General features: G+C 52.0%; 1 protein-coding gene across 3 annotated transcripts in view; it reads right to left on the bottom strand.

The window, feature by feature from the left end:
- Window positions 1–13,731, bottom strand: part of SH3RF3 (SH3 domain containing ring finger 3) — a 160,657-nt gene that overhangs the window by 79,840 nt on the left and 67,086 nt on the right. For all 3 annotated transcript variants that reach the window (XR_011569270.1, XM_070798748.1, XM_019970219.2), the window contains exon 2: window positions 1,650–1,904. Coding sequence is in view for 2 of the 3 variants with exons in the window: in XM_070798748.1 (XP_070654849.1) it covers window positions 1,650–1,904 (255 nt within the window). In the remaining variant the exon portion in view is untranslated. The remainder of the gene's footprint in view (window positions 1–1,649; window positions 1,905–13,731) is intronic.

Consider the following 13,731-nt stretch of genomic DNA (forward strand, 5'->3'; position numbering starts at 1 on the left):
TTTAGGATGGAGTGGTTGGATCTCCTCGCAGTACCAGGGACTCTCAAGAGTCTTCTCCAACACCACAGTTCAAAAGCATCAATTATTTGGTGCTCAGCTTTCTTTATAGTCCAGCTCTCACATCCACACATGACTACTGGAAACACCATAGCTTTGACTAGATGGACCTTTGTTGAGAAATTAATGTCTCTGCTTTTTACTTCACTGTCTAGGTTGGTCATAACTTTCCTTCCAAGGAGTGTCTTTTAATATCATGGCTACAGTCACCATCTGCAGTTATTTTGGACCCCCCAAAATAAAGTCTCTCACTGTTTCCATTGTTTTCGCATCTATTTGCCATGAAATGATGGGACCAGATGCCATGATCTTAGATTTCTGAGTGTTGAGTTTTAAGTCAACGTTTTTACTCTCCTCTTTCACTTTCATCAAGAGGCTCTTCAGTTCCTCTTCCCTTTCTGCCATAAGGGTGGTGTCATCTGCATATCTGAGATGTATTTCATATTTCTCCTGGCAATCTTGATTTCAGCTTGTGCTTCATCCAGCTCGCCATTTCACATGATGTACTCTGCATAGAAATTAAATAAGCAGGGTGACAATATACAGTCTTGACATACTCCTTTCCCAATTTGGAACTAGTCTGTTGTTCCATGTCTGCTTCTAACTGTTGTTTCTTGACCTGCATACAGATTTCTCAGGAGGCAGGTCAGCTGCTCTGGTATTCCCATCTCTTGAAGAATTTTCCATAGTTTGTGGTGATCCACACAGTCAAAGGCTTTGGCATAGGCAATAAAGCAGAAATAAATGTTTTTCTGGAACTCTTGCTTTTTGATGATCCTATAGATGTTGGCAATTTGATCTCTGGTTCCTCTGCCTTTTCTAAATCCAGCTTGAACATCTGGAAGTTCATCGTTCACGTACTGTTGAAGCCTGGCTTGGAGAATTTTGAGCATTACTTTGCTAGCATGTGAGATAAGTACAATTGTGCAGTAGTTTGAACATTCTTTGGCATTGCCTTTCTTTGGGATTGGAATGAAAACTGACCTTTTCCAGTCCTATGACCACTGCTGAGTTTTCCAAATTTGCTGGCATGTTGAGTACAGCACTTTCACAGCATTATCTTTTAGGATTTGAAATAGCTCAACTGGAATTCCATCACCTCCACTAGCTTTGTTTGCAGTGATGCTTCCTAAGGCCCACTTGACTTCATATTCCAGGTTGTCCCCAGGACAAGCACACAGGAAATACAACTAGTTTGCCACTGACTGGGTCCCGAGGTCTCAGTGGAGCCTCATATGGCCCAAACACACGCATCTGCCCCCAGACCCTCCAAGAAGGGCCAGCCCGGGCTGGTTTCTGGGCCCAGCTCCCACTCCAGGATCTGACCAGGGGTCTCTGCCATGGTCTCCCCAGCAAGCCCCCTTCAAGGGCCCATGAGCCCTGAACACCCGTGACTTGGGTAACAAGGGTCCTGCCCCCACTGCCAGAGAGCACCTATCAGTGGGGCTGGGTGCCCCTTCTTCCACCTGGCAGACCCTCAGTAAGAAGAGACCACTGCTGTCTCCACTGGGGCAGGGCCAGGATTCACATGCTCACCCAGGCTCCCGGCTCGGGCTGTGGTCTGGGGACGGCTGCATTCGAACCCACCTTACCTTGCTGAAGCTCAGACAGTCTTTGTCCTGGTCTCTGTCCTTCATCTCGAAATCATAGAGCGCTTTGCCCTGGGGCGGGGCAGGGGGCAGTGGCCGCACGCTCTGGACGAAGCCGGCAGGCAGGAGGCCGTGGTACCAGAGCTCGTCGCCCCGGCGCTGCAGGACGACAGCATCCCCTTCACCGCACCTGAGTTCCCCAGGCTCTGTCCCTTCAAAGTTGAGCAGGGCTTTGCCAGCAGGTGGTGGGGGAGGGCCCTAGAAACAGAACATGCGTTACTCAGCAGCTGCCTGGCCAGTGCCTGACCTGCAGGGCCCCCAAGTCTCAGAGCCCAGGACGGGGGGATACCTCTGAGGAATACAGGGTACTCACAGCCCACCGGGTACACACAGTGCTTGGCACAACAGCCTAACTCAACTCGTTCCAAAAATATGGGCCACGCCCTGCTGGACGGGGTCTGCAGGGGGTCCCCAGACATGCCCCAGGCCTCCCTGAGGGCTGCCATGCACTGAGCTGGCAGGATGCTGAGGAGGAGCTGGGAGACCTTCATGCAGACTCTGAGAGGGATAGGGCCCCTACCCGGGCTCTGGCTCCAGAACGCTCTGCCCACTACTGTGTGCTGACTGGTCATCCCCTTGATGCCATCCCCCCTGCTGCATTCCCAGCCACCACCATCCCACAGGACGGTGACTCAGAACGTGTGTCTGGGGGTTTCAAGCTGAAAGGACAGACTTGCTGGGCTGTTTCACACCCCCTCACCCCGCACATCACCACTGCAGGGCCTGGGGGCACGGGCTCCAGGCCCACCAGGGGGAAAGGCACCCCTAGGGCTGAGAGCGCTAATGAGGGGTCCCGGCTGCCCTGCCACCCCCATCTCGCCTGCCATGGCCCCTGGCTTCCGGAGGTCATGGTGGCCTCATCTATAAGAGCCCGAGGCAGGTCCTTCTAGGTGGGATGCCCCCGTCCTCCTGTCAAAGGTCATCCAGTCCACTACCCTTCTGATCTGCTGTCTGGCCTCGAGCCAGTCTCGGGCCCCCTGCTCTTGGGTAACATGGGTCCACTGAGCCCCACACCTCACACCTGGGGCAACTGCCAACTAACCCCCGGTCTGGTTTGTGTAGGCCAGGGCGCCTGAGTTTCTCTCCTGCTTCTCTGCAGTGACCAGTTCCCATGGGTGCCAGCCTCTGAGCGAGGGAAAGATAGAGGCCAGATGCCTCCGGAGCAGAGACAGGAGTGGGCCTAGCAGATGGCTTGGGCTCCTGCCACAGCCTCAGGCGGAGGTCGGAGTGCTGGGCGGGGAGCAAGCACACAACCTTACCAGCTCCAGCCACACCTGCTGAGGTGGCCACGCTGCTGTTTGGTCCTGTCGGTGGACCGGGAGGTGGCAAGAGGAGGCAGACTAGGGGAGCAGGACTGGGAGACGGAGAGACACCCACCTCACTAATCCCCTCCCGCCCCTCAGACTGCCAAGACCAGCATCTCCTATAGAACTGAGAGGAGGGGCCACCTTAAGTTTCGTGGTGGGGAGGGGGAGGTGCACTCCTGGGGGGTGAAGAATAGAAGTCAGATGGAGCTAGGGGGCAGTTGCTGTGTGAACCCGAGCCCCTCCCCTCTCCCAGCAATGCTTGGAGCTGGTGGGTCTCGCACCCCCAGCCTCTCACCCTCTCATGCTTGATGAGATGAACTAATGAGTCCATGAGGAGGTCCTGCCAGGTGGACATGGGGCCAGGAAAAGACTCTGCAGATGTCACAGCAGTAGCCAGAGGACCCCTGAGACCAGCCCCGGGCCCAACCTCAGGAAGCCCACGGGGTCTCTGCAGCCCGTCCCTCTAAGCACCCCTCCGAGGGACGGCTGAGTTGAACACTGCTACCAAGTGCCACTCAACAGGCTCAAGACACCCGGGAAACAAGATGAAAGGCGAGTGAGAGGGACACACAACTGGGGTGCCTACACCGATTATTAACACAGCCACCCCGTGGGGCATCCGTGATAATGAAGACAGATGATGTTGGGCTCGCGGCTCAGGACTCAGACGTGGAGGAGCTGTAGGATGTCACGCAAGCACAGCAGCGCCAGCTCTGTCTTCACTGGGATCGACATACAGGTGAGCTCTATGGACACACTGCTTGCACTCATCTGCCCATAAAGCCCCCAAGAGACCTTCCCTCAACCAGGTCTCACTATCTGACCCCCGGAAAGACAGGGTGAAGAGTGTGGATGAAGAACTCATTCAGTCTTCAGACTCCAAGGACTCGCTGGTTCTCCCACCACGCCACTCCCCAGGGGGCACATGTTACAGTGTGGGGGCCCCCAGAACAGGCACCACCTGCTTCTACATTCGAGGCTGCATCCCCGACCCTGGCCTGGTTCAGATCACTTACTCAAAACACCTACCAAATGGCTTGCCCTATGGGCCGCCAAGCCAATCCTAGGATAACAGTCGGCTTAAGGGCCTTGGGCTGGAAGGACTTCTCCCAGGATGGGAGGTTGAGAGTCCACACAGCTCTAAACCTTGTTACCACTGGCTGGGCCCAGACGACCGGAAATCCCCGTGGTCACTCAAAGAGGAGCCAGGCCAAGCTAGGGCTAGGAGCTGGAGACACAGGGCCTGCCTCCTGGGAGAGACACACCCTGGTGAGTTCCCTGGACAGCGGGTGGGCCCCAGAGGGAGAGCACCCAGCCTCAAATTAGTCTAATGTCTCAGGGTCTCAGAAGGCAGCAGTGATGGCCAATTGTCCCCCAAGTCCACCTGCTCCTCCTGTCAGGAAGAATATTTCAAGTTTCAACTGGCGCAAGCTCACCAGTTAAGAACTTCACCTCCCAGCCCTGCTCCAGGGGAGCCCTGGCCACACGCCAAGATTCCAGTCAATGAAGGCAAGTGAGAGGGACTTGAGCCAGTTCTGGGCTGAGCTGTGTTTTGCAATGACATTTAGGAGGAAATTCCATATCTAGTCCCTCACCTCCCAACACTTAACCAGCACCTCCCTCCCTGGGGGCAGAGGAGGGGGTTGCAGCGTTTTCCACAAAGATGACACTCCAAGCAAAGGAGGGAAAGACCAGGTCCTCACGTTGGGGAGCAGGGCCCGGATGTCACATGAAAAAAAGGAAACTTTATCCTGATTGAGCCGCCGTGTTTTGAGATCTCGTCAGCAGGTTAGCCTGTATCCTGCCTGGGTCTGAGGTGGGACTTACAATTTCTTTGCTCATAAGCAGTTTCAAGTCAAAGCGCTTAACATCGCCCTGGAGGTCATTACACACGCACTTTCCTTCCAACATGGACACTCAGATTTAGAATTACCTGAAAAGGCACATGTTACTAATGTATTTAACCAGAAAGTCCCTGTCTCCTAGTCTACAAATTTCATCTGTAACGAAGTTGTCACTATATCACACTCCAGCTGGGAGGTTCTTGGGTTTTACTTTTATCGTAGGTTAAAATTTAAGCTCCTTCTTCTCTTTTTCTTATTAAAAGCTTCCTTTGGATCCTGGCTGTTTCTTTCTCTCTTTTATTTTGATGGCTGTTTCCTTCTTCATGTTTGGACACTTGTTTCTCCAAGAACTTACGGGATACCATGACACACCAGGTCCTGAAGCAGGCTCTGTGCCTCTGGGGAGTGAAACATCCCTTACCCTGAAGGTCATGAAAGCTTGCAACTAAAGACAAGTGCACAATATGTCCCCAGACAGGTGGAGTGAGCACAACCCCAGGTTTGCAGCATAAACACTGGGCTCCAGGAGTGGACTTTTCTTCCCCACGCACCCTGGAGAGGCAGGGGTGCTCTGTAATGTGCAGTTCCCAAGGAAAGCCCAACGTCTTCTGACAAGTATGAAAAGGTGAGGTAGAAGGTCAAGGTGAGTGCAGCCAAGGTCAGAGACGAGAGTCTACTCACCCTGGGGGAGCAGGGCACCTGTTACACTGGTGAGCAGCCCCACCAGGCACGTGGGGAGCAGGCTCTGCACTCAGGCCTGGCTCACACACCAGGTCATCAAATCCACCCTCCCACATTCCCCAGGAACCTGAAGAGGATAAGGAGCTTCTTATCTCTTAATGGAGAACCCTCTATGAAAAAGACTCTCACGGATCGCTGACTGAGGCAAACAAGTGTTTCAGGAGCCTGGATGCAGTCCTAGAAAAGGCAAATGCTTTTAAGCACAGAAAACGGCCAATAAGGAGCCCAGCTCTCCAGCAGGAACACAGGCCAGAGGGTACAGTGAGGATACCAGCCGGCCTGGCACCTGCACACATTAACTCTAAATTGCATCCAACAGAAGTGATACCAGAGAAGTAGAACCCTGTGTGACACCCCCTCTCCCTCCTGCGTGTCTGTGGGCACTGGCTCAGGGCCCCTTTGATTCTAGGGGACATTCCATCCTGACTCACACTCACTGTCACCCCTTCACAGTGAGGACGGGCTCCTTCCTCCTGAGCACCAGGCTACACCCCTTTCCACCCACCAGACACTCACATCAACCCTATGAGGCTGGCCTTATGTCATTGCCACTTTGCAGACAGGGAGCTAAAGCATAGTGAAGTTCAGTAACGCGTCCGGGTCCCAGAGGTGGCAGAGTGGTAGACTGTCCCCTGGAGCCCAGCATATACCTGCCACTCACGCTGCTCCTGATAACATGACCACTTATCTAGCTGTAGACCCTGAGCCATGAATGCCAGGCAACTTGATTACTGCTCACAGGAACCGTGAGAAGTAGGAATCAGTCATTACTGCCACTTGACACGTGAGAAAAACTAAGAGGCAAATCAGCTCCTAGATGTCGTGAGGCTGGTAAGAGGGGGCCAGCCCTCTTCTCTTAACCACCACCCAAACTGGAGAGGTGAGGGGCCCTGACAATTCTCTGTTTAGTGCAGAAGGAAAAGGGAAGGTGGATTGTTGACCATTAGGCTGGGAAGGTCCAGACCTGTGTTGCATTTATCCAGTTTGGAGAATTGTTCATTTTTCCACTCTCAGGGAAAACAAGCAAACAGCAGACCGACTCTGAGAAGCTCCTAGTTATATTCTGGACAATGGTTACCAGACGAGCGTATGACCAGGCCCCTAGAGGGTCTGTTTGGTGGTGTGTACCCCAGTGCTCCCCTAGGAGATGAGGGGCTAGCTGCCTGCAACTCCCCAACAACCCCAGGTCTGTTGTGGCCTCAAACCAGGGATGCTCAGCCAGTCATATGTCCCCACATTCCACCCGGGATCCTGCGGGAAGGTCACTCACCAGAGCCTGCTTTATAGGGAGGGGCTTTGTGCTGAGATCTCCAGCCACATATGAAATCTCCAGCCACATATGAAAGGCGTCTGGGTATCTGAGCGACAGGAAGAAAAGCAGAGGCTTCTCATTGGCTCTGTCCTTTCTCAAGAATGAGAGGCAGATGGCTCCTTTCAGGCCCTTATTTTAGCCCTCACTAACACCACCTTATTTTAAATACTTTAAAAAAACATCATTGTTTCAATGCTACCAAAAAAGAGCTGGATCATAAACAAGGCTGAACACCAAAGAATTGATGGTGCTGGAGAAGACTCCCAAGAGTCCCTTGGACTGCAAGGAGATCAAACCAGTAAATCCTAAAGGAAATCAGTCCTGAATATTCTTTAGAAGGACTGATGTTGAAGCTGAAGCTCCACTACTTTGGCCACCTGATGCGAAGAGCCAACTCATTGGAAAAGACCCTGATGCTGGGAAAGATTGAAGCCAGGAGGAGAAGGGGACAACAGAGGATGAGATGGTTGGATGGCATCACTGACTCAATGGACATGAGTTTGAGCAAACTCCGGGAGATGGTGAAGGAGAGGGAGGCCTAATGTGCTGCAGTCCATGAGGTTGCAAATAGTTGAACACAACTTAGTGACTAAACAACAACAGCAAGGGAAAAATAAGGTATTTATAAATATCCAGGTTAAAAAATAATCAGTTGCCTTAGGAATCCAGCTCCGAAGACCAGAGGGAGACCACTGTTAGAGCAGGTCCCAGGCCCTGGAGGGATCGGGGGTGACTGGGCATCGGCACGTTTAAGGGCCTGGCTGTGCAGGACATGATATGCCCTCTCAACTTGTCCACATCACACGACAGGCGACACACTCACCGGCGAGCTCTGTGGAAACAAAGACCTTAGGCGATAATCTGATGGACAAATTTCATCTTTTGATGTTATTTGGCAGAGTCACTACAAGATGGAAAGGGGGACTTCCTGGGGACAGCTTTGCTCCAAATGTGCTCCACGTGCAGGAGAACCGGCCGGCTGTGTGCCGTCATGCCCACAGGAAGTCCCTTCTCGCCTTCACGCTCTCATGTGACTTCAGAGTGGACGTAGGCAGACTCTAAGGTGTCTTCCCAGGGCCAGGGTCATTCCTGGATGGGGGTGGCCGCTCCACCAGGCCAGGCTCGGCCACACTCACCTCCCACGGCACAGGCCTCCACACAGCCCAGCCCCACGCCGATAGCAGAGGCGGGTGCGCAAAAGCCGCCCTTGTCTTCTGTCAGCTGCCACACCGAGGCCTGGCTTGACTGTTCATTCCCCGATAAGAACAGCTCAGAGGAACCCAGTGGTTCCTGGGCATTTATCACCCATGGCAAGAAATGTTTCAATGCATTTGTGAGAACATGATTAACATACTGTGTAAATTTAAGAGCATGGTATGCCTCTCCACCCACACAGGCAACTAGCGGCTGCCTATGGACCCCAGAGTCTGTGAGACCTGCCCAGCAGAGACGCTGATGCCCCCACCTCCTGCCCGACAGATAAAGCTGGTCCTGCCCACCAGTCCTGCCCACCGTGGGCAGCCCGCCTGCTCAGAGCAGCAGGGAAGTTAAGAAAGGTGTCGCGGCATGGCTGAAGGCACAAAGCCTTCTGAGCAGAGGGGAGCCTGGGGCCCCGTACGCGGGGGTGGGAAGGCTCTGTCTCATTCCCACACAGCCCTGAGAGCAGGCAGGGTCAGAAGCAGCGTGAAGCAACTTGGAGGGGCGGCCCTTGGTCAGAGCTGAGCTGTTGGTGAGAGGGAAGCAGCCCTGGCCAGAGGCTCAGCCTTCACAGCATCTGCCAAAAGGCTGGCCTCGGTGCCCTAGGGCGTGAGCTCATGTAAGATGGAGCCCGAGGATACAGCAGGCTCAGTGCACAGAGGCACAAAGGCCAGGGAGGGCAGGACTCAGGCAGGCTGAAGGGGCTACAGGCCATAGCCCTCTGGGTAAAGAGCCTCCGCTGCTGCCCTTACAGTCAGCCTCAGCCACTACAGGGCCAGACCAAAGCGCCTGGAGGACCGGAGACACTGCACTGTCTTCTCACTGCGGCTGGAGGGAAGGCCACCGTCTTGGACCCACCACCGGCTCGCAGGCCTCCGAGGCTCAGTGTGGACGGGCTCAGCCCCAGTCCCGTACAGGCTCAGATCACCACAAGGCCATAGGGAAAGCCGGGGAGCCGCAGCCCCTTCTGGAGTCTTAACAGAAGACTCTTCAGAACTGTTAGTAGTATTCGGTCCTCTGCTGCATGTACACTGGCCACCTAAACATGGGCCAGACACATTTTAGGAACTGCTATTATGACAGATTTTATTTTCTTGGGCTCCAAAATCACTGCAGACAGTGACTGAAGTCATAAAATTAAATGATGCTTGTTCCTTGGAAGAAAAGCTATGACCAACCTAGACAGCACATTCAAAAGCAGAGACATTAGTTTGCCAACAAAGGTCCGTCTAGTCAAGGCTATGGTTTTTCCTGTGGTCATGTATGGATGTGAGAGTTGGACTATAAAGAAAGTTGAGTGCCAAAGAATTGATGCTTTTGAACTGTGGTGTTGGAAAAGAATCTTGAGAGTCCCTTGGACTGGCAAGGAGATCCAACCAGTCCATCCTAAAGGAGATCACTCCTGCGTGTTCATTGGAAGGACTGATGTTGAAGCTGAAACTCCAATACTTTGGCCACCTGATGCGAAGAGCTGAGTCATTTGAAAAGACCCTGATGCTGGGAAAGATTGAAGGCAGGAGGAAAAGGGGACGACAGAGGATGAGATGGTTGATGGTATCATCGACTCAATGGACAAGAGTTTGGGCAAACTCTAGGAGATACTGAAGGACAGGGAAGCCTGGTGTGCTGCAGTCCATGGGGTCACAAAGAGTCACACACAACTTAGCAACTGAACAACAACAATACATCAGAAACAAAGTGGACAGAAAACACTCCTGCCCTGAGGGGCCACACGTTGTAGAAGCAGGGAGAGATGTACAAAATGAGCCATCCATACACGCAGCATGCTGAAGGGAGAGCCCTGGACAAAGAACAAGGCAAGAGAGTCCAAGAGTCAGCGGCTGTAGGTTTCACAGTTTAAATCAAGCTGGTGGGAGAGGCCAAGGAGGGACCTGAAGCCTGCAGCTTAGGGGGACACACTCCAGGCAGGAATGACAGGCAGGGGTCTGAGAAGGTCCTCCCTTTGAGAATTCATCTTTTCATAATCAAATTGGTTTCTTTATGAAGCAAGTGGGCTGCAGAGAGAAAAGAGGAGGAGGAGGCAGAACTGGGGGTGGTTGGTGTTTCAGTGTCTTGATTCCAATGCTCAGGGCAGCAGAGCTCCAGGCCCACAGCATGGCCTTTCAGTTTTTCTTCTCTCACCTTCCTGTGCTCAAGAGAAAAGCTGAGGCATCCTTTTTAGATTTTGGTCCAAAGTCAACCACAGATACTGAAGATTCCAAATCCCTGGCCTTTCTCCTGGGCTCAGACCATGAGCTAACCCTTGGCACCCTCTGTGCTCGGCACATGTTTCAGGGCTCCCATCACAAATATGCCCAGGGTTCTAGTGACCAGTGGTGAGCAGCTCAGGGACCCTTCCAGAGGGTTCCCAGCCCTTCACACAGAGCCCGTGCACGGTGGGTCAGTCTCTCTCTCTCTCTCTCTCTCTCTCTCTCTCTCTCTCTCACACACACACACACACATACACACACCCCCCTCCTCTTGGGGCTGGCGATGGCAGTCTCTGTTTCGCGTCTCAGTGCAGACGTGAAGTACTACCTTGTTCCACCTGTCACCCACTTGCTTCCTGGAAGATGGAGCGTTCATTTATACAATAATACACGGAAATTACATACTTGAAAAATCTACAGTATAAAAGTCTTGATGCTTCTGAGATATGCCAAGATGAGAAAAAGAAAAAAGTAAGGAAAGAGATGGGGCAAGGAGGAGCTTGCCACTTCTCTTTAGTTTTGCAATAACATTTGAAATCAAACCAAAATTGAGGAAAGGCAGCATTCTTCCTGCCCCTGGCAGTGCAGGCCGATCATACACATTCACTGTGACCGAAGCCGGGCACGGGACGCGTTCCTGCACTTTCCCTCAGGGAACCTCCCACAGCCGGAGAGGAGACAGACAGCTGGTACAGGCACATGCAGCTCATCATGCACATGCCTTGAAAACCTTTGAACTTTTGCTTCCTCTGGACGAAAAGAAACACTTCTTCAGGGCCAGGAACCTTATGGTGTCCCCTTCTCAGTGCCTGGTTCCATGACTGCTGGTCCAGGAACCCATTAGACCCAAAGCTGCAGGTTCCCCAGAGAGACTCCTGGACACTGGTTGCTTTCACATGACTTTCTTTTTCTGTTTGCTGAGCTCCACACACCACACAAGCACCTGAAGGTGGGTTATGGGATCCAACCACCAATACACAAAGGTCAGCTGTTTTTCTATACACAGTCAACAAGCAGAGTATATAAGTTTTAAAATACTTTCTTTGTTGCTACTACAGTGTGTTAGTCGCTCAGTCATGTCTGACTCTTTGCCACCCCATGGCCTGTAGCCCACCAGGCTCCTCTGTCCATGGGATTATCCAAGCAAGACTAGTGGAGTGGGTTGCCATTCCCTTCTAAAGGATTATAAATGGTACTAGGAATATATTTAACAAAAAATACGCATTTCTTTTATGGAGAATATTATGAAAGTTTATTGAAAGACCTTAGAGATCATTGAAATTAATGGAAAGAAATACTATGTTTTTGAGTAGGAGGATTTAGAAAAGCTATAATTTTCTCTTAAATTGATGCATGGTTCAAATGCGTTTCCAATGGAAATCCCAGCAGGATTCTGACAAATTGATTCAAAATTCATGTGGATCAGCAAAGTTCCTTTTCCTACTAGACATCAAGACTTTAAAGACAGTATAGCAATTATTAAACCATAATGGAATTAGGGATAGACAGGCGGAGGGGACTGAGTCAGCCCAGAAACAGCACCCCACAGAGAGACGTGATCTTGAGCATGGGTGCTCAGGCAGCAGGGGAAGGCCAGGCGTCTAATAAAGGGTGTTGGCAAAATTGGAGCATCCACACGGGAAAAGATAGCCCTTTGCGTCACACCGTATGAAATTATTTCCAGCCAGATTACAGTCTTCGACATGAAAAGCAAAACTATGAAACTTTTAGAAGCTAATCTAAGGATCTAAGGTAGGAAAAGATTTTTTAAATCAGACACAAGACAGACACTGACCATAAAATGTGTTCAATTCAACAACACTAAGAAAATGTCTCTTCATCACAGGACACTAAAAAGAAAAAGATAATCCACAAGCTGGGAGAAGATATTGAGTAGTAGTCCCCAGAACATATAAATGAATCAGTGGTTAGAGTGTCAGCGGCCATCCCTGACCTGCTCTCACCTCCAGGATCGGGCAAGACACTCCACCTGGCCCTCAGCTGCCTCACCTAGGAGGCAGGCATCACCCTACTAGGAACTACTTCCCTGGGAAGGATTAGAACTATCAGAGTGTCCAAACCACTGAGAACGGTGGCAGTAACCAGAGATGAACACCGTCTGCTTGTTTTCAAGGAAAAGGCAGGAAATTCCAACAGGCATTGAATAAAAGACAGACATGAATGGTTCATGAGTACACTGGTCACATGTCATCAGAGACCTGAAAATTAAGCACACATGATGCCATTCTAACCCACCAGGTTGGCAAACATTGAAAAGTCTGACAATACCAAGTGTTTGCAAGGGTATAAAAACTAGTTTCTGTCTGCATGGTCGGTGAGAGGCCTGTGTGCAGGCCCAAGAGCACAGCCCAGGGATCGGATGCAAGAACACGCTTCCTCATGGGCAGGGAATGCCCCTGGGCTAAGCGGGAATATTCTGACTCGTCCATCATGGACACTGTCCGGTGGGAATGCTGGATGCCTCACGTGAGGACATGGCAAGTCCTTGATGAGCAGGAGAAGGTCATGGAGAAACCACAGTGGTTGTGAGCACAGAACGTGTCCGATCGACCACCCAGACCCTGTGGACACATGCATCCATGTCCACATCCTTGTGTGGCTTCACCCAAAGGGAACGAAGGAAGGATGGCAGGGCCTCAGGTCCCGTGGGTCTGGTTGTGTGGAGACATCCCCGCCTGTCCCGTTCTCACTGTCAACTGCACACACGAACCCCCTCTTGTGTACAATGCATCTTCCAACAAAAAAGCTGCTAGAAACAAAGCTTACAGACTTTCATCCTAATCTAAGCACTGCACACACTTTTAACCCTCCAAGCTTTTCACCAGCAGTGGTTTGGAATGAAGGCCTAAGACGCTCCTGTTGGGATCAGGAGAGGCATCCATGATAATTGCGGGCCCCACACATGGCTGCAGGCCTGGGGTTGCTGGAGGAATGGGGGTCTGCCTGGACACTGGGTCAGGGAGGGGGTGGTAATGGCTGTTTTTAAGTTAACTGTTTTCATTAAGGTGCCGCCATGTGAAGACTGAGCCACGAGTGGCCACAGGCTGAAGCCCAGGCTGCCAGGGGGGTGTTCCTGGGCAGCAGACTGGGAGGTCACAGAATAAAGAACCTTCCAGCTGAGAAGAGAAGAAAACTGGGAAGAGAACGGGCTGCCTGGAGGTGGTGAGCTCCTCACTGTCTGGGGTCCAGGCAGATGGCAAACAGCCACTCTGGGGGCTGCAGTTAAAGAGGCTGAGCCACGGGGAGTGGGTACCAAGGAAGTAAGCAGGGCAGGGGTCCCTGATGTCCACCTCAGTCCAGAGATGCTATGACTTCTTGTCTTGCTCTGTTGAGACTGACCCACCCACTTGGGCGGTGCCAGCACTGCTCTGTACAGGTCAGACTGAGCACTGC

The sequence above is a fragment of the Bos indicus genome, chromosome 11 (assembly GCF_029378745.1).
Source record: "Bos indicus isolate NIAB-ARS_2022 breed Sahiwal x Tharparkar chromosome 11, NIAB-ARS_B.indTharparkar_mat_pri_1.0, whole genome shotgun sequence".
Classification (NCBI taxonomy): domain Eukaryota; kingdom Metazoa; phylum Chordata; class Mammalia; order Artiodactyla; family Bovidae; genus Bos; species Bos indicus.